Source organism: Coregonus lavaretus (genome assembly GCF_964263955.1).
Source record: "Coregonus lavaretus genome assembly, contig: HAP1_SCAFFOLD_437, whole genome shotgun sequence".
NCBI lineage: Eukaryota > Metazoa > Chordata > Actinopteri > Salmoniformes > Salmonidae > Coregonus > Coregonus lavaretus.
In genome coordinates, this window is record NW_028161735.1 from 74,808 (window position 1) to 94,184 (window position 19,377).

Sequence of the window (19,377 nt, forward strand, 5' to 3'; positions counted from 1 at the left end):
TAATTCTGTTTAATCAGCTTGTTGACATGCCACACCTGTCAGGTTGATGGATTATCTTGGTGAAGAAGAATTGCTCACTAACAGGGATGTTAACAAATGTGTGCACTACATTTTAGAGAAATAAGCTTTTTGTGTGTATGGAACATTTCTGGGATCTTTTATTTCAGCTCACGAAACATGGGACCAACACTTTACATGTTGCGTTTGTATTTTCGTTCAGTGTAAAAGACATGTGTGACTGAGGTGAAAAGTTGAAGAGTGCCAGGATTTATGTTGTACTCATTAAAATACTATCTGAAGTTGTGGCTGATCGCTCACTGTTCAGTCTGCTGTTTTAAAGAGCCAAGGTTTCATTTGCCAGAGTCTCCTGCTCTGCCCCTGCTGTGTGTGCATGTGTGTCTGTGATGTTTGTGTGATCACAGGAAGTCATCAGCGGTAGGATAAACATGGCGGTGTATTTGAGGCCGAGTGAGCCCCTTAAAATGGACACACAAAGAAGGCCTGTGTCCAGCCTCCATTCTCCATTACAGTCCTGGGTTGTGTTCATTGGGGCATGTGACCGAAAAATTTTGCAACAGAAAAAGAAAAACAAGATTTCTCATTGGACAAAGTCTCTTCCTGTTTCAGTCCATTTTCTTATGACTTTCTCTCCCTGCCTGTCTCTCTCTTCATTCCTCTCTCTCTCTCTCTCTTTTCCTATCTGTCTCTCTAGTTCTCTCTGTCTCTCTCTCTAGTTCTCTCTGTCTCTCTCTCTGTCTCTGTCTCTGTCTCTGTGTCTCTCTCTCTCTCTCTCTCTCTCTTTTCCTATCTGTCTCTCTCTTTCTATTTCTCTCTAGTTCTCTCTGTCTCTCTCTCTCTCTAGTTGTCTCTAGCTCTCTCTAGTTCTCTCTGTCTCTCTCTCTCTCTAGTTGTCTCTCGCTCTCTCTCTAGTTCTCTCTCTCTCTCTAGTTCTCTCTGTCTCTCTCTAGTTGTCTGTCTCTCTCTAGTTGTCTGTCTCTCTCTGTCTCTGCCGCTCTATCTCTCTCTCTCTCTCTCTCTCTCTCTCTCTCTCTCTCTCTCTCTCTCTCTCTCTCTCTCTCTCTCTCTCTCTCTCTCTCTCTCTCTCTCTCTCTCTCTCTCTCTCTCTCTCTCTCTCTCTCTCTCTCTCTCTCTCTCTCTCTCTCTCTCTCTCTCTCTCTCTCTGTCTCTCTGTTAATCTCCCTACCTTGTGTCTGAAACAGAGACAAAGCTAGTCTCATTATTCTCTCCCCCTGGAGTTACTCTCCTCTCTTCCACAGAGAGACATAGCAGGGTTGCGTCCTATATGGCACCCTATTCCCTACATACTACACTACTTTTCACCAGACCACTATAGGGCTCTGGTCAAAAGTAGTGCACTGTAAATGGAATAGGATACCATTTGGGGGACAGCCTATGAAGGTTCATTTTTTTTAATGAACTGTTCACCAGTTGAAATGGTAGCTGCCCTAATAATTACGTTATTTTATCTGGAGTCACACTCTGTTCATGACTCTCCAGGTGTCTGAATTCATAAAGCGTCTCGGAGCAGGAGGTCTGATCTATGATCAGGTCCCCTGCTGTTCATATCATCTTGTTCATTATACCTCTCCTCCTCTAATCTCCTCATCCCAGCCAGAGCAGGTTGACCTCCCTCTTATGACTCTGGTTCCTCTCATGGTTTCTTCCTACTGTCACTACTGTCACCTCTGATCACTCTTTGGGGGTTTAGGCTCCAGTTGTTGTCAATCACTGTGACGTGTGTTTGTAGAAAGTGCTGAATTGATTAATGAATTGATTTATTGATTGATGATGGATGGATTGATTCCCTAGGTATTGGCGGTCTGGAGGAGTGTGTGTTGAAGTCTGCTACCCTCTCCACCTCCCCCGCCCTCCCCCCATTCATCCCCCTCAACTTCGAAGCTACGCCCATCGTACGAGTGGCCATTGAACCCAAACACCCAAGTAAGTGTCAAACACACACACACACACACGGTTACACACACAAACACACACACACTTACACCACATTGTGTATTTGTTGAGGTTGTTGCCTGTCAGTGATGTGTGTTTTGTTTGTGTCGTCTAAGTCATCTGAGGTAAGATGCTAATGTTGAGAGGCTAACGTTCCTCCAGCACTCCAGCACCCCATGTCAACCAACCAGCTAGTCAAACAGTCAGTCAGCCACCTAGTCACCCAGCCAGTCAGCTGGTCCACAGATAGTCAGACAATCCTGCAGCTCTTCTGTGGTATTCATTAGTATTATAGCTGAGGGCAACATTGGCCCCCACGTGGAGGGAGTTAGTCAGCTAGGAGTCAGTCAGTTAGCTAGTCTTAAAAGAAAGATGGCTGGTGTTTTTAGTTTGAGGATAACTGTTTTGAGAAGCTTCAAATAGTGTTTTTTTGTTTTCTTTTAAATAGTTGCACTTGATTGAGCTGACCTGTAACCCTGAAAATTCAAACCACTCCTGGGTTTTGTTCATCAGGGCACTCATCAGAAAGCGTTTGAAAATGTTTTGCGACAGAAAACGAAAATGAGCATTTAGTTCTGCATAAATCCAAGTAGTCCCTCCCTGTTTCGTGATTTCTTCAGTTTGATGCCTAATGAACATGACCCAGGTAACGTCAGTCTTCTTAAAGAAAGACACATTTAGGTTTGAATCCAAGGTGTATTATGTGCAGTAGGGCCCATACATGGAAATTATTCATGCTTGGTCTACTAAGAAGTACTTTCCTACAATCTGCTCTGGTCTGGTTGTGTGTGTGTGTGTGTGTGTGTGTGTGTGTGTGTGTGTGTGTGTGTGTGTGTGTGTGTCAAGGTGAGATGCCTAAGCTGGTACGGGGTATGAGGCTGTTGAACCAGGCTGACCCGTGTGCTGAGGTTCTGATCCAGGAGACAGGAGAACACGTACTGGTCACGGCCGGAGAGGTCCACCTGCAACGCTGTCTGGACGACCTCCGAGAGAGGTCAGCCTCTTCTTCACTTCTTTTTATTAAGACAGTTGGAAACAGACGGGCGAGGGGGACAAACTGGTAGGAAGGTTGGACGCAGGGATTGAACCCCGGTCTCCGTTGGGGAGAAGTATATTATGAGACTGAAGCCAGGAGCGTCATCGCTAAAACATGGGCTCTGCACAGAGAGGTCGGTTGGTCTGTCTGTCCGTCTGTCCATCCGTCTGTCAGTCTTTTTGGCTGTCTCTCTCTCTGTCTCAATCTTTCTTTCTCTGTCTGTCTGTGCGATTTGATTTCAATCTGAGTCTGGTTTCAAGTTTTGCTAACAGTGAAAATAACCAAGGAATGCTGGTCACCTTTGCTACACCAGATTCCTCCCTCTCTACATGCCCAAATTGCACCCTATTCCCTAAATAGTGCGCTACTTTCAACCAGAGCCCTATGGGTGTGTGGGTATCCCAAATCTAGTCAATAGTAGTGCACTAAACAGGGTGCAATTTCGACACGGACGCCTTGTAACAGAGTGTAGATGAGAAGCAGGCGGCTCAGTTTTTACACGGTCTGGCCCAGTCTCACACGCTGATGATTGACATGATGATTATGTGTGATACACTGTGTGAGACACTGTGTGTGTGTGTGTGTGTGTGTGTGTGTAATGTTTCTGACCTAGAGTGGGTTTCTGACCCTGTCTCTCACTCTCTCTCTCTTTCTCTCTCTCTCTCTCTCTTTCTCTCTCTTTCTTTCTTTCTCTCTCTCTCGCTCTCTCTCTCTGCTGATCTCAGAACAAAGTAATGTGTGTGATTATCTATTGACTGGAGATGCTGTCTTTAGATGTCTCTTCTCTCTCCCCTCTGATCAGGTCATATTAGAAGAGAGGGGGAGAGCGAGGGGGAAAGTGAGCAAGGGAGAGAGCGTGAGAAGGGGAGAGCGAGATGGTGGGAGGGAGGGAGAGAAACAAAGAGAGAGAGAGAGAGAGAAGAGAGGTTTAAAGAGTTCCATACAGAGATGTTAAATACAGCACATTTCATTTGGATGCTAAGACCAGTTGCTCCCCTGCCCCCCACCCCTGCCATAAACCAAACTCTCACCAGCCTCTCTCTGATGTTGAGTGATCAGGTCCCATGTATAGCTATTTATAATCAATACCTAAAGCTCTTATAAGACCACCCACACACGTGAATGGAGCATTGATCAATCCAATCCTGCCTAGCTCCTGTATTATATGATTATATTACATATGTAAATCAGCATGCGTATCGTTGGAGGTGTGAGGTGGGGAGATAGATATTTCACAGCTTTATTTCAAAGGGAGTTTTCATAACCCCATAATCAAAGATTTCCGTATGCTTTGATACTTTGAAAGTGATCTAAAGTACAGTGGAGTCTAGGCCTGTGTCTCAAATGGAATGCCAGTGTGTTGCAGTGGGAGAAATGTGCAGGCCTCAATCCTCAATGAGGCCTGCACATCTTGAATAGATTTGATGGTGAGTTACCCCTTTAACATACATGAGTATGTTCAGATAAATTGTTGGGAGATTCTTGGAAACAGGAGGGAATAAGCAGGAAATCCAGGAATTCTGGAAAACTTGGGAATTTTGGCAAAGTAACTGGAATTTTGCAACGCTAATGGTGAATATCCATAGTCCTAAAGCGTTAATTCCCCAGAAGAATGAATGGGAATGAGAGATGACCTGTCCTTCGGTGTAACCTTGGTACTAGCTACATCTGCATCTATCTGCATACGTTATCCTTGTCACTAAGTTAATCTGTATAACTTATCAATGTAGAAGAGAGGACCTGTCATTCAGCCAATCAGTCAAACTGGTAATCCTCCCACAACAGAATGATTGATGGCTACATTGGTTAACACGTTATGGATTGGACCAAGGACACAGAAAGAGTTAGGGAAACGGTCAACGTGTAGTTTATCAACATTGGACTACACTAAAACATAATTTTCATGTTTCAATAAAACTTACTCTCAGTATAACCTTTGGAGAGATCGAAGTAATCAATTATATTACATTACACTTACAGGCACACATATACACACACACACACACATATTCATTTACTCGCTTACTTTCTTATGAGGTCAACATTATTATTGCTAACTCAAACACACTGACCAGATTTATAAAGAGTCTCACTGATCTTTACAGCCTTCCCCCTGGAAGACAACACAGGGTGATTAGAAACAGTCCTAAACCAGACAGTATGACAGGGCATACAGGGACTGGATCCCTTCTAGTAATTGTAATTCTATGTTTACAAATAGCCCAGGTCAGCCTGATTAGGTCACCCAGGCAGGCAGGTCAAACACTTGAAGTACCTTGGATAAGAGCATACTCCTGTTTGGTGAATGACAGTCCCAGCCGTAGAGAGAAAACTATTTTATTTATTTATATTTTATGTGTTCTACAGTCGTGGTCAAAAGTTTTGAGAATGACACAAGTATTGGTCTTCACAAAGTTTGCTGCTTCAGTGTTTTTAGATATTTTTGTCAGATGTTACTATGGTTTACTGAAGTATAATTAGAAGCATTCCATAAGTGTCAAAGGCTTTTATTGACAATTACATTAAGTTTATGCAAAGAGTCAATATTTGCAGTGTTGACCCTTCTTTTTCAAGACCTCTGCAATCCGCCCTGGCATGCTGTCAATTAACTTCTGGGCCACATCCTGACTGATGGCAGCCCATTCTTGCATAATCAATGCTTGGATTTTGTCCGAATTTGTGGGTTTTTGATTGTCCACCCGCCTCTTGAGGATTGACCACAAGTTCTCAATGGGATTAAGGTCTGGGGAGTTTCCTGGCCATGGACCCAAAATGTCAATGTTTTGTTCCCAGAGCCACTTAGTTATCACTTTTGCCTTATGGCAAGGTGCTCCATCATGCTGGAAAAGGCATTGTTCGTCACCAAACTGTTCTTGGATGGTTGGGAGAAGTTTCTCTTGGAGCATGTGTTGATACCATTCTTTATTCATGGCTGTGTTCTTAGGCAAAATTGTGAGTGAGCCCACTCCCTTGGCTGAGAAGCAACCCCACACATGAATGGTATCAGGATGCTTTACTGTTGGCATGACACAGGACTGATGGTAGCTTTTTTCCGGATGCCCCAAACAATCGGAAAGGGGATTCATCAGAGAAAAGGACTTTACCCCAGTTCTCAGCAGTCCAATCCCTGTACCTTTTGCAGAATATCAGTCTGTCCCTGATGTTTTTCCTGGAGAGAAGTGGCTTCCTCACTGCCCTTCTTGACACCAGGCCATCCTCCAAAAGTATTCGCCTCACTGTGCGTGCAGATGCACTCGCACCTGCCTGCTGCCATTCCTGAGCAAGCTCTGCACTGATTGTGCCCCGATCCCGCAGCTGAATCAACTTTAGGAGACGGTCCTGGCGCTTGCTGGACTTTCTTGGGCGCCCTGAAGCCTTCTTCACAACAATTGAACCTCTCTCCTTGAATTTCTTGATGATCCGATAAATGGTTGATTTAGGTGTAATCTTACTAGCAGCAATACGGCATGTGTTTCCTTGCAGGTAACCATGGTTAACAGAGGAAGAACAATGATTTCAAGCACCACCCTCCTTTTAAAGCTTCCAGTCTGTTATTCTAACTCAATCAGCATGACAGAGTGATCTCCAGCCTTGTCCTCGTCAACACTCTCACCTGTGTTAACGAGAGAATCACTGACATGATGTCAGCTGGTCCTTTTGTGGCAGGGCTGAAATGCAGTGGAAATGTTTTTGGGGGATTAAGTTCATTTTCATGGCAAAGAGGGACTTTGCAATTAATTGCAATTCATCTGATCACTCTTAATAACATTCTGGAGTATATGCAAATTGCCATCATTCAAATTGCCATCATTCAAATTGCCATTCGGTAATAGGCAGGCGAGGTAAGTAGTCATGCTGTACTTCGCTCCGCAGGTAATATGACACATTACATTACAATGGAACGATTTGATTAGTGTAATGTTGGCTAGCTACATAGTTGTATTTGTATCAAAGATAAAGGTGTAGTATAGAGTAACTATCGAGGTTAGCTAGCCAGCTATATTCGTTCGCAGCGACGACGTTTTTCAAACAAAGTCAACACCGCAGCCATTGCTAGCTAGCCAACACTACCAGCTAGCAGCTAGCAGTAGCAGTACTGTAGCAACTAAATACAATATCCTTTTAGCCAGCTACATTCGTTCGCAGCGACGCCGTTTTTCAAACAAAGTCATCACCGCAGCCATTGCTAGCTAGCCAACGCTACCAGCTGGCAGTACTATAGCAACTAAATACAATATAATTTTAGCCAGCTACATTCGTTCGCAGCGACGCCGTTTCTCAAACAAAGTCAACACAGCAGCCATTGCTAGCTAGCCAACGCTAGCAGTACTGTAGTAGCTAAATACATTATCTTTGTGCTAGCTAGCCAACGTTTAATTATTGCTGCGTTTTGGAACTAGACACGGACACAAATTATCTGTTTAGCGTGTTAACACACTATTGGTAGTTTGTTGTAACCAAGTATTGGTGCTAAACCGTGTGTTATTGGATGCTAGCATGCTAGTTAGCTATGGCGTCATAGTTAGCTAGCTGAATAAAGTAAGTTGAGTCTATTCCTTGAAACATTGAACCGCTGTAGTTTACAACAATTCTAATTTCTAAAGTGGAAGTTGGGATAGTTTTATTCGGGTGTTTCAGTGAAACAATTATAGTTTCTGAGGTGGAAGTTGGGAGAGTTATATTTGGGAGTTGTGGTAAGGGAGGCCCCGCTCTCTCCTTTCCCAGATGTTTAGTTCATTTCATTCCGATCTCCTCTGCATTATTGTAGCCATTTGCTACAGCCTGTCAACTATGCCTCTGCCTATCCCTGTTCTCTCCTCTCCGCACAGGCTACACAAACGCCTCACACCGCGTGGCTGCTGCCTCTCTAACCTGGTGGTCCCTGCACGCACCACACACCTGGAGTTCCAGGTCTCAGGCAGCCTCTGGAACTGCCGTTCTGCTGCCAACAAGGCTGACTTCGCATACCCCGAGAGCATCTGGTCAGAGGGGTGGTGGCACAGGAATCCTCATCTCTCCCAAGTGGACATTCTCAATTTTTCCCCTAACCTATCTGTCTATCTCCTCATTTGAATTCCATGCTGTCACAGTCACTAGCCCATTTAAGCTTAATATCCTTGTCATCTATCGCACTCCAGGTTCCCTTGGAGAGTTCATCAATGAGCTTGATGCCTTGATAAGTTCCTTTCCTGAGGATGGCTCACCCCTCACAGTTTTGGGGGATTTCAACCTCCCTACGTCTACATTTGACTCATTTCTCTCTGCCTCCTTCTTTCCACTCCTCTCCTCTTTTGACCTCACCCTCTCACCGTCCCCCCCTACTCACAAGGCAGGCAATACGCTTGACCTCATCTTTACTAGATGCTGCTCTTCTACTAATCTCACTGCAACTCCCCTCCATGTCTCCGACCACTACTTTGTATCCTTTTCTCTCTCGCTCTCCTCCAACACTACTCACTCTGCCCCTACACAGATGGTAATGCGCCGCCGCAACCTTCGCTCTCTCTCTCCCACTACTCTCTCCTCTTCCATCCTATCATCTCTTCCCTCTGCTCAATCCTTCTCCCTCCAATCTCCTGATTCTGCCTCCTCAACCCTCCTCTCCTCCCTTTCTGCATCCTTTGACTCTCTGTGTCCCCTATCCTCCCGGCCGGCTCGGTCCTCCCCTCCAGCTCCGTGGCTTGATGACTCATTGCGAGCTCACAGAACAGAGCTCCGGGCAGCTGAGCGGAAATGGATGAAAACTAGACTCCCTGCGGACCTGGCATCTTTTCACTCCCTCCTCTCTACATTTTCTTCATCTGTTTCTGCTGCTAAGGCCACTTTCTACCACTCTAAATTCCAAGCATCTGCCTCTAACCCTAGGAAGCTCTTTGCCACATTCTCCTCCCTGCTGAATCCTCCTCCCCCCCCCCCCCCCCTCCCTCTCTGTGGATGACTTCGTCAACCACTTTGAAAAGAAGGTTGACGACATCCGATCCTCGTTTGTTAAGTCTAATGACACTGCTGGTCCTGCTCACACTGCCCTACCCTATGCTTTGACTTCTTTCTCCCCTCTCTCTCCAGATAAAATCTTGCGACTTGTGACTACAGGCCGCCCAACAACCTGCCCGCTTGACCCCATCCCCTCCTCTCTTCTCCAGACCATCTCCGGTGACCTTCTCCCCTACCTCACCTCGCTGATCAACTCATCCTTGACCGCTGGCTATGTCCCTTCCGTCTTCAAGAGAGCGAGAGTTGCACCCCTTCTCAAAAAACCAACACTTGATCCCTCTGATGTCAACAACTACAGACCAGTATCCCTTCTTTCTTTTCTTTCCAAAACTATTGAGCGTGCCGTCTTTAGCCAACTCTCTTGCTATCTCTCTCAGAATGACCTTCTTGATCCAAACCAGTCAGGTTTCAGGACTGGTCATTCAACTGAGACTGCTCTTCTCTGTGTCACGGAGGCTCTCCGCACTGCTAAAGCTAACTCTCTCTCCTCTGCTCTTGTCCTTCTAGACCTTTCTGCTGCCTTTGATACTGTGAACCATCAGATCCTCCTCTCCACACTCTCCGAGCTGGGCATCTCCGGCGCGGCTCACTCTTGGATTGCGTCCTACCTGACCGGTCGCTCCTACCAAGTGGCGTGGCGAGAAGCTGTCTCCGCACCACGTGCTCTCACCACTGGTGTCCCCCAGGGCTCAGTTCTAGGCCCTCTCCTATTCTCGCTATACACCAAGTCACTTGGCTCTGTCATATCCTCACATGGCCTCTCCTATCATTGCTACGCTGACGATACACAACTAATCTTCTCCTTTCCCCCTTCTGATAACCAGGTGGCGAATCGCATCTCTGCATGTCTGGCAGACATATCAGTATGGATGACGGATCACCACCTCAAGCTGAACCTTGGCAAGACGGAGCTGCTCTTCCTCCCGGGGAAGGACTGCCCGTTCCATGATCTCGCCATCACGGTTGACAACTCCGTTGTGTCCTCCTCCCAGAGTGCGAAGAGCCTTGGCGTGACCCTGGACAACACCCTGTCGTTCTCCGCTAACATCAAGGCGGTGACCCGATCCTGCAGGTTCATGCTCTACAACATTCGGAGAGTACGACCCTGCCTTACACAGGAAGCGGCACAGGTCCTAATCCAGGCACTTGTCATCTCCCGTCTGGATTACTGCAACTCGCTGTTGGCTGGGCTCCCTGCCTGTGCCATTAAACCCCTACAACTCATCCAGAATGCCGCAGCCCGTCTGGTGTTCAACCTTCCCAAGTTCTCTCACGTCACCCCGCTCCTCCGCACACTCCACTGGCTTCCAGTTGAAGCTCGCATCTGTTACAAGTCCATGGTGCTTGCCTATGGAGCTGTGAGGGGAACGGCACCTCCGTACCTTCAGGCTCTGATCAGTCCCTACACCCAAACGAGGGCATTGCGTTCATCCACCTCTGGCCTGCTGGCTCCCCTTCCTCTGCGGAAGCATAGATCATGTATCTCTATGGTCCCCACTGCATTTAATCAGGGGATGACTGCAATTATTATTTTGTGTTTGAAAATATGCCAGCCAGTCAGTCAGCCAGTCGGGGCAATGAGCAGGGCAGGACAGAGGAAAGGAAGGGGAGGAGTGTTGGCTCTGAAAGCCGACTGACCCCGTTGTGACATCACATCACAACAACACACACAAGCAGACTGGCCCGTGGCCATTCACTCTCTAGCTCACGGCGCTCAGAAAGAGGTCAAGCCCGTTTTAGCCACTCACGTGGCACGTGGGACTGTGATGTCACAGCGCCAGGGTTCTGAAGCCGGAAGAGTGCCAGGGTTGTCCCTCTGCCCTGGAAAATGGGTAAACTGCCAAGTCAACTGATCCTGACTAAGTTAAGCTGGGGTGAACCAGTCAAACTTTTGTTAATTTCTGCTCACTAATGCACACACACACACACACACAAACACACACAGCTTTACACACACAAACACACACAACCTAACCCTTTAAGCCTAAAATTGCATTCTAACAAATTCAGGACATGGAAAAAGTCCTGACTTTAAAAAATGTTTTATCTTACCTTGTCAGGACATTCTGGTCCTGATAATGTAGGAAAACATGTACACACACACGCAGCAATAAAACCATTTCCTGTATGCGCAGTTATGGTTTTACAATCTACAAATGATTAGAAGGAGAGGGTTATGAAAGAGGCTGTGAAATCAACAGTGGTAAGGATGGAGACGTGTACATAGGCTGCGTCTCAAGCTACACCATATTCCCTAAGTGCACTACTTTTGAACAGGACCAACTGTGGGCCGTTCTGGCTCAGACGAGGCATACTTATCCAAGGCTTGCTTGTTTACTTACTTACTTTTGACCAGGGCCCATAGGTTGCCATTTGGGACATAACCATATTTTCCTCAGTTTCAACACGGTGTGAATTTGTGCAAAAAAATTATTCATGTCCACAACTCTATGATTTATTGAAGACGCACAGACAGACAATGGTTGCATCCCAAATTGGACCCTATTCCCTATTTAGTGCACTACTTTTGGTCAAAAGTAATGCACTACATATGGAATAGGGTGATCTTTGTCGGGTAATTTATTAGTTTTGTTTCCGTCTAGCACCTGACTACTGGATGTGCGTATTTCTCCTCCCCACTGAATAAGTCATCTTATCTCCCAGCTTGAGGAGTTATTACTTATTAAGCAAAACATTGTTAAGTCTGGAAGCATCGTTCAGAGTGCATCTGCTCTGTTGGAAGAACACATTCTAATCCAAATGGCATCCTAGTCCTTTTATAGTGCACTACTTTTGACCAGGACCCATAGAGCTCTGGTCAAAAGGAGTGCACTATATAGGTAATGGGGTGCCATTTGGGATGCATTCCAAGTCTTAGTGAGATCTAAAGAAAGAACGAAGACCGACAGCACCCAGAATAAAACAACCTCACTGTCTGCTGTCTACGTCAGATTCAGGGAACGCTCCAGCGCTTCTGACATGCTTCTAGTAAACATCAGCGAGAGAGGAAGGGAAGGAGAGAGAGGGAGAGAAAGAGGGAGGAATGGAGAGAGAGAGGAAGGGAGAGAGGATGACTTGTTTTCTGCCCTGTTTTCGTATTGGGCTGGCTCTAACTGGATTATATGTGCCTGTTCAGTGTGTGTGTGAGAAAGAGAGAGCATGTGTGTGCGCGCGCATGTGTGTGTGTGTGTGTGTGTGTGCGCGCGCACGTTTGTGTGTGTGAGAGAGAGTGTGTGTGTGTGTGGTTATAAGGTCACACGCTGGGTAACGAGATGAGCTGGTTCTGTGTGTTGGGACGCAAGTCGTGACGTCTCTCAGCCCAAACACTGACACACACACACACACTGACACACACAGACCGTTTAGGATGGACACAGTGGCCCAGGATCAGACAAGGGATTGCCTGTTTGTGTCAGTAAACTTTGACGGTTGGTCTTATCTCTTAGAGATACATCAACTCTTCTCTCTCCACAGGTAGTGACAGACAGTGTACCTGTCCCAAATGTAACCGTTTCCCCTATATAGTGCACTTCTTTTGACCAGAGCTTTATGGGCCCTGGTCAAAAGTAGTGTACTATAGGAATAGGGTACCATTTGGGGCACACACTTGTTTTCTTATCCTAAATTGACCCTCTCTGTATCCCTCTGAGTGTTTTAGCAGTGATGACCTAATGACATCATATTATGGGAGAACCAGACCTGGAGCTTGGCCTCACCAGGCGAGGGTTGTGTTCATTAGGCAGAAAACGGAAGAAGTGAAGTTTCCCCAGGTACAGATCTAGGATCAGCTTCTCCTCCCCCAATCCTAACCTTAACCATTAGTGGAGAAAATGCCAAACTGACCCAAGATCAGCGTTTAGGCGCAAGTTCACCCTCCACCTAATGTAACATTCTTGGTAGTTTTTTTAAATATAGATTTTTTAATCATTTAGCAGATGTTATTATCTAGAGCGACTTACAGGAGCAATTATGGTTAAGTGCCTTGCTCAAGGGCACATCGACAGATCTTTTCACCCTGTCGGTTTGGATATTCGAACCAGCGACCTTTCCGTTACTGGCCCAACGCTCTAACCGCTAGCCTACCTGCCGCCCTGCAGTTGTCGTGTTGTGGCTTGAATGTCCTGACAAGATGTATCACAGTCATTTGTATCTTGAATAAAAGTTGAGATATTTCCCTCAACAACCTCCTGTGTGGTTTATAATGCAGTAATGCCTCCAGGAAAGATTGAAGAAGCAGACTTGAAGGGGTGTGTGCTTGCGCGCGCGTGCGTGGTGAGTTATGATTGAATATACTGTATATGCTGTGCGTGGCTCAGCATGGACGGAGAGCCTAATAATATCTGACAGGTGTTATTGTTTTGGAAAATAAAAACACGGACGTGAAAGTTTTCAGCACTCTCTTAAGTTACATATGTGCCTTTACAGTGTGGGAAAAAAGTATTTGATCCCCTGCTGATTTTGTACATTTGCCCACTGACAAAGACATGATCAGTCTATAATTTTAATGGTAGGTTTATTTGAACAGTGAGAGACAGAATAACAACAGAAAATTCCAGAAAAACGCATGTCAAAAATGTTATAAATTGATTTGCATTTTAATGAGGGAAATAAGTATTTGACCCCTCTGCAAAACATGACTTAGTACTTGGTGGCAAAACCCTTGTTGGCAATCACAGAGGTCAGACGTTTCTTGTAGTTGGCCACCAGGTTTGCACACATCTCAGGAGGGATTTTGTTCCACTCCTCTTTGCAGATCTTCTCCAAGTCATTAAGGTTTCGAGGCTGACGTTTGGAAACTCGAACCTTCAGCTCCCTCCACAGATTTTCTATGGGATTAAGGTCTGGAGACTGGCTAGGCCACTCCAAGACCTTAATGTGCTTCTTCTTGAGCCACTCCTTTGTTGCCTTGGCCGTGTGTTTTGGGTCATTGTCATGCTGGAATACCCATCCATGACCCATTTTCAATGCCCTGGCTGAGGGAAGGAGGTTCTTACCCAAGATTTGACGGTACATGGCCCCGTCCATCATCCCTTTGATGCGGTGAAGTTGTCCTGTCCCCTTAGCAGAAAAACACCCCCAAAGCATAATGTTTCCACCTCCATGTTTGACGGTGGGGATGGTGTTCTTGGGGTCATAGGCAGCATTCCTCCTCCAAACACGGCGAGTTGAGTTGATGCCAAAGAGCTCGATTTTGGTCTCATCTGACCACAACACTTTCACCCAGTTCTCCTCTGAATCATTCAGATGTTCATTGGCAAACTTCAGACGGCCCTTTATATGTGCTTTCTTGAGCAGGGGGACCTTGCGGGCGCTGCAGGATTTCAGTCCTTCACGGCGTAGTGTGTTACCAATTGTTTTCTTGGTGACTATGGTCCCAGCTGCCTTGATCATTGACAAGATCCACCCGTGTAGTTCTGGGCTGATTCCTCACCGTTCTCATGATCATTGCAACTCCACGAGGTGAGATCTTGCATGGAGCCCCAGGCCGAGGGAGATTGACAGTTATTTTGTGTTTCTTCCATTTGCGAATAATCGCACCAACTGTTGTCACCTTCTCACCAAGCTGCTTGGCGATGGTCTTGTAGCCCATTCCAACCTTGTATAGGTCTACAGTCTTGTCCCTGACATCCTTGGAGAGCTCTTTGGTCTTGGCCATGGTGGAGAGTTTGGAATCTGATTGATTGATTGCTTCTGTGGACAGGTGTCTTTTATACAGGTAACAAACTGAGATTAGGAGCACTCCCTTTAAGAGTGTGCTCCTAATCTCAGCTCATTATCTGTATAAAAGACACCTGGGAGCCAGAAATCTTTCTGATTGAGAGAGGGTCAAATACTTATTTCCCTCATTAAAATGCAAATCAATTTATAACATTTTTGACATGCGTTTTTCTGGATTTTGTTGTTATTCTGTCTCTCACAGTTCAAATAAACCTACCATTAAAATTATAGACTGATAATTTCTTTGTCAGTGGGCAAACGTACAAAATCAGCAGGGGATCAAATACTTTTTTCCCTCGCTGTATGTGTAGTACTCTGTTTAGTTTGTTCTGGCTCTCGTACGAAGTAAGTAATACAGCACATTTGCAATGCATAGGTTGTCCTGCTTGTACTCCCTCAGGGAGGCCAACTTTATTTGTGTGGCTGCATGTGAGTATTTCCATCTCCTCACTACAGTCGTGGTCAAAAGTTTTGAGAATGACACAAATATTAATTTTCACAAAGTCTGCTGCCTCAGTTTTTATGATGGCAATTTGCATATACTTGAGAATGTTATGAAGAGTGATCAGATGATAGTCCAGCAAGCGCCAGGACCGTCTCCTAAAGCTGCGGGATCGGGTCACCACCAGTGCAGAACTTGCTCAGGAATGGCAGCAGGCAGGTGTGAGTGCATCTGCACGCACAGTGAGGTGAAGACTTTTAGAGGATGGCCTGGTGTCAAGAAGGGCAGAGAGGAAGCCACTTCTCTCCAGGAAAAACATCAGGGACAGACTGATATTCTGCAAAAGGTACAGGGATTGGACTGCTGAGGACTGGGGTAAAGTCCTTTTCTCTGATGAATCCCCTTTCCGATTGTTTGGGGCATCCGAAAAAAGCTTGTCCGGAGAAGCATCCTGATACCATTCATGTGTGGGGTTGCTTCTCAGCCAAGGGAGTGGGCTCACTCACAATTTTGCCTAAGAACACAGCCATGAATAAAGAATGGTACCAACACATCCTTCGAGAGCAACTTCTCCCAACCATCCAAGAACAATTTGGTGACGACCAATGCCTTTTCCAGCATGATGGAGCACCTTGCCATAAGGCAAAAGTGATAACTAAGTGGCTCGGGGAACAAAACATCGACATTTTGGGTCCATGGCCAGGAAACTCCCCAGACCTTAATCCCATTGAGAATTTATGGTCAATCCTCAAAAGGCGGGTGGACAATCAAAAACCCACAAATTCTGACAAACTCCAAGCATTGATTATGCAAGAATGGGCTGCCATCAGTCAGGATGTGGCCCAGAAGTTAATTGACAGCATGCCAGGGCGGATTGCAGAGGTCTTGAAAAAGAAGGGTCAACACTGCAAATATTGACTCTTTGCATAAACTTAATGTAATTGTCAATAAAAGCCTTTGACACTTATGGAATGCTTGTAATTATACTTCAGTATACCATAGTAACATCTGACAAAAATATCTAAAAACACTGAAGCAGCAAACTTTGTGAAGACCAATACTTGTGTAATTCTCGACTGTACACATCTTTGTAAGGTTACAAAATTCCACTAACTTTTTTCCAGTTTTTCCAGAAATCCAGGATGGAGGATTCCAGAATGTCTGCTTATTTACGCCTGATTCCAGGAATCTTCCAAGTGGGATTTCTGGAAAACCTGGGAATATGTGGACATTTCCCAGAGTTTTGGGAACCCGATATCTGAGTCTCTGTGTTCTTCTCATCCTCCAGGTTTGCCAAGATTGAGATCAGTGCCTCCAAGCCGATCATCCCATTCAGAGAGACCGTGATCAGACCACCCAAAGTGGACATGGTCAATGAAGACCTGGGGAAACAACAGAAGGTGGGTGTGTGTGTGTATCTTTTAACAGATCTGTTGACATCTCAAACGACACCCCACATACTAGTAGTGTACTACAATTGAAGAGGCAGCAGCAATCTATGTGCACTATTACATTTACATTTTAGACATTTAGCAGACGCTCTTATCCAGAGCGACTTACAACTATCTAACCCTACTCTCCTGTGTGTGTGTGTTCTCGTGTGTGTGTTCTCGTGTGTGGTGGGTGTGTGTGTGTGTGTGTGTGTAGGTGGCTGTGCTCCACCAGGTGAAAGAGTCAGACACCCTGCACCTGGACCCCAGTGGCCTGGTCACCCTCACCACCCCCAACAGACAGGCCACCGTGGGGGTACGGGCCATACCGCTACCCGAAGGTGAGAGAGAGTTGGGTGGTTGAGTTTGTGAGGGTGTGTGTGGGTTTGTCAGTGTGTGTTGATGTTTGTTGTTGTCAGACTTAACTTTCTTCTTAAGTCTATAGTTAAGGGGAAAAAATGGCAGTTAAGAAGACATTTCTTCTGAAGAAGGTTTTGTGAATCTGGGCCCTGATCCTGATCATAAAGTGTCCTGTTTTGTGTAGAGGTGACTCTTCTACTGGAGGATAGTGCTGACTTGATCCGGACCCTGGAGCAGGCAGGTCAGGCCCAGAGGGAGGGGAGGACCCTGGACATGAGTACCCGGACCCTGGATGCCCTGATGGGGATGAAGAGCAGGCTGGAGGCCCTGCTGCAGGGGAGGAAGTGGAGGAACGCAGTGGACCGGATATGGGCCTTCGGACCACGCAGGTATTTCATATGGGTTGAGACGGGATGGTATGCAGGTATTTCAGGGTGTTTCATATGGGTTGGGATGGTATGCAGGTACATTACATGAGCAAAAGTATGTGGACCCCTGCTTGTCAAACATCTCATTCCAAAATCATGGGCATTAATATGGAGTTGGTCCCCCCTTTGCTGCTATAACAGCCTCCACTCTTTTGGGAAGGCTTTCCACTAGATGTTGGAACAGTGCTGTGGGGACTTGCGTCCATTCAGCCACGAGCATTAGTGAGGTTGGGCGATTAGGCCTGGCTCGCAGTCGGCGTTCCAATTCATCCCAAAGGTGTTCGATGGGGTTGAGGTCAGGCTCTGTGCAAGCCAGTCAAGTTCTTCCACACCGATCTAGACAAACCATTTCTGTATGGACCTCGCTTTCTGCACGGGGGCATTGTCATGCTGAAACAGGAAAGGGCCTTCCCCTAACTGTTGCCACAAAGTTGGAAGCACAGAATCGTCTAGAATGTCATTGTATGCCGTAGCGTTACGATTTCCCTTCACTGGAACTAAGGGGCCTAGCCTGAACCATAAAAAACAGCCCCAGACCATTATTCCTCCTCCACCAAACTTTACAGTTGGCACTATGCATTGGGGCAGGTAGCGTTCTCCTGGCATCCGCCAAACCCGGATTCGTCCGTCGGACTGCCAGATGGTAAAGCGTGATTCATCACTCCAGAGAACGCATTTCCACTGCTCCAGAGTCCAATGGCGGCGAGCTTTACACCACTCCAGCCGACGCTTGACATTGTGCATGGTGATCTTAGGCTTGTGTACGGCTGCTCGGCCATGGAAACCCATTTCATGTAGCTCCCGACTAAAGTTATTGTGCTGACGTTGCTTCCAGAGGCAGTTTGGAACTCAGTAGTGAGTGTTGTAACCGAGGACAGACCATTTTTTTCAGCACTCGCCGGTCCGGTTCTGTGAGCTTGTGTGGCCTACCGCTTTGCTGCTGAGCCATTGTTGCTCCTAGACGTTTCCACCTCACAATAACAGCACTTACAGTTGACTGGGGCAGCTCTAGCAGGGCAGAAATGTGAAGAAACTGACTTGTTGGAAAGGTGGCATCCTATGACAGTACCACGTTGAAAGTCACTGAGCTCTTCAGTAAGGCCATTCTACTGCCAATGTTTGTCTGTGGAGATTGCATGGCTGTGTGCTCGGTTTATACACCTGTGAGCAACGGGTGTGGCTGAAATAGTGGAATCCATTAATATAAAGGGGTGTCCACATACTTTTGTTTATATAATGTATTTCAGGGTTTTTCATGTGGGTTGGGATGGGATGGTATGCAGGTATTTCAGGATATTTCATATGGGATGGGATGACATTTCGTGTTATTTTATATGAGATGAAATGGTTTGCTATGCAGGTATTTCATGGTAATTAATACGGCCATGTTGTTCTTATTAGGTATGGACCAAACATCCTACTGAACAGCGTAGAGGGGTACCAGAGACCGTCCGTGTGGCACTGCCTCGAACGAGAGAAGGGAGAGAATGAGGGAGGGGAGAAAGCTGAGGCTGGCTCTATCCGAGACTTTGACAACAGCGTTGTCAGCGGTTTCCAGCTCGCCACCCTCTCTGGTCCCATGTGCGAGGAGCCCCTCATGGGCGTCTGCTTCTCCGTGGAGAGATGGGACATTAACTTCCCCACCCAGGGGACCCACCTGGAGTCTGTGACTGAAGAAGACGCCAACTCCCATGATGCATCAGCGTCCATTTCCGAAAGCCCCGGTGAGGCTGGAGGTCAGCAGGAGGCCTCAGGCAAGGCAGGGATAGTGGGTGAGATGCCTCCCCAGGCAGAGGGTGCCGTGGCTGGGGCGAGCCAGGGGAGACGCAGGGCGGAGGTTGGGGCCGGGCTAGTGGACTGCTACGGGCCGTTCTCTGGCCAGCTCATAGCTGCTGTGAAGGAGGCTTGTCGACACGCGTTCCAGGCCAAACCTCAGAGACTCATGGCTGCTATGTATACCTGTGAGATAATGGCTACAGCAGAGGTGTTAGGTAAGAG

The 19,377-nt window shown here is 46.6% G+C and overlaps 1 protein-coding gene across 1 annotated transcript in view; it reads left to right on the forward strand.

The window, feature by feature from the left end:
- The window catches only part of LOC311120180 (elongation factor-like GTPase 1), a 94,055-nt gene that overhangs the window by 58,366 nt on the left and 16,312 nt on the right, over positions 1-19,377 (forward strand). The window contains exons 15-20 of the mRNA XM_084194798.1: positions 1,831-1,962; positions 2,818-2,965; positions 16,450-16,561; positions 16,809-16,932; positions 17,136-17,340; positions 18,781-19,370. Of these exons, the coding sequence (XP_084050924.1) occupies positions 1,831-1,962; positions 2,818-2,965; positions 16,450-16,561; positions 16,809-16,932; positions 17,136-17,340; positions 18,781-19,370 (1,311 nt within the window). The remainder of the gene's footprint in view (positions 1-1,830; positions 1,963-2,817; positions 2,966-16,449; positions 16,562-16,808; positions 16,933-17,135; positions 17,341-18,780; positions 19,371-19,377) is intronic.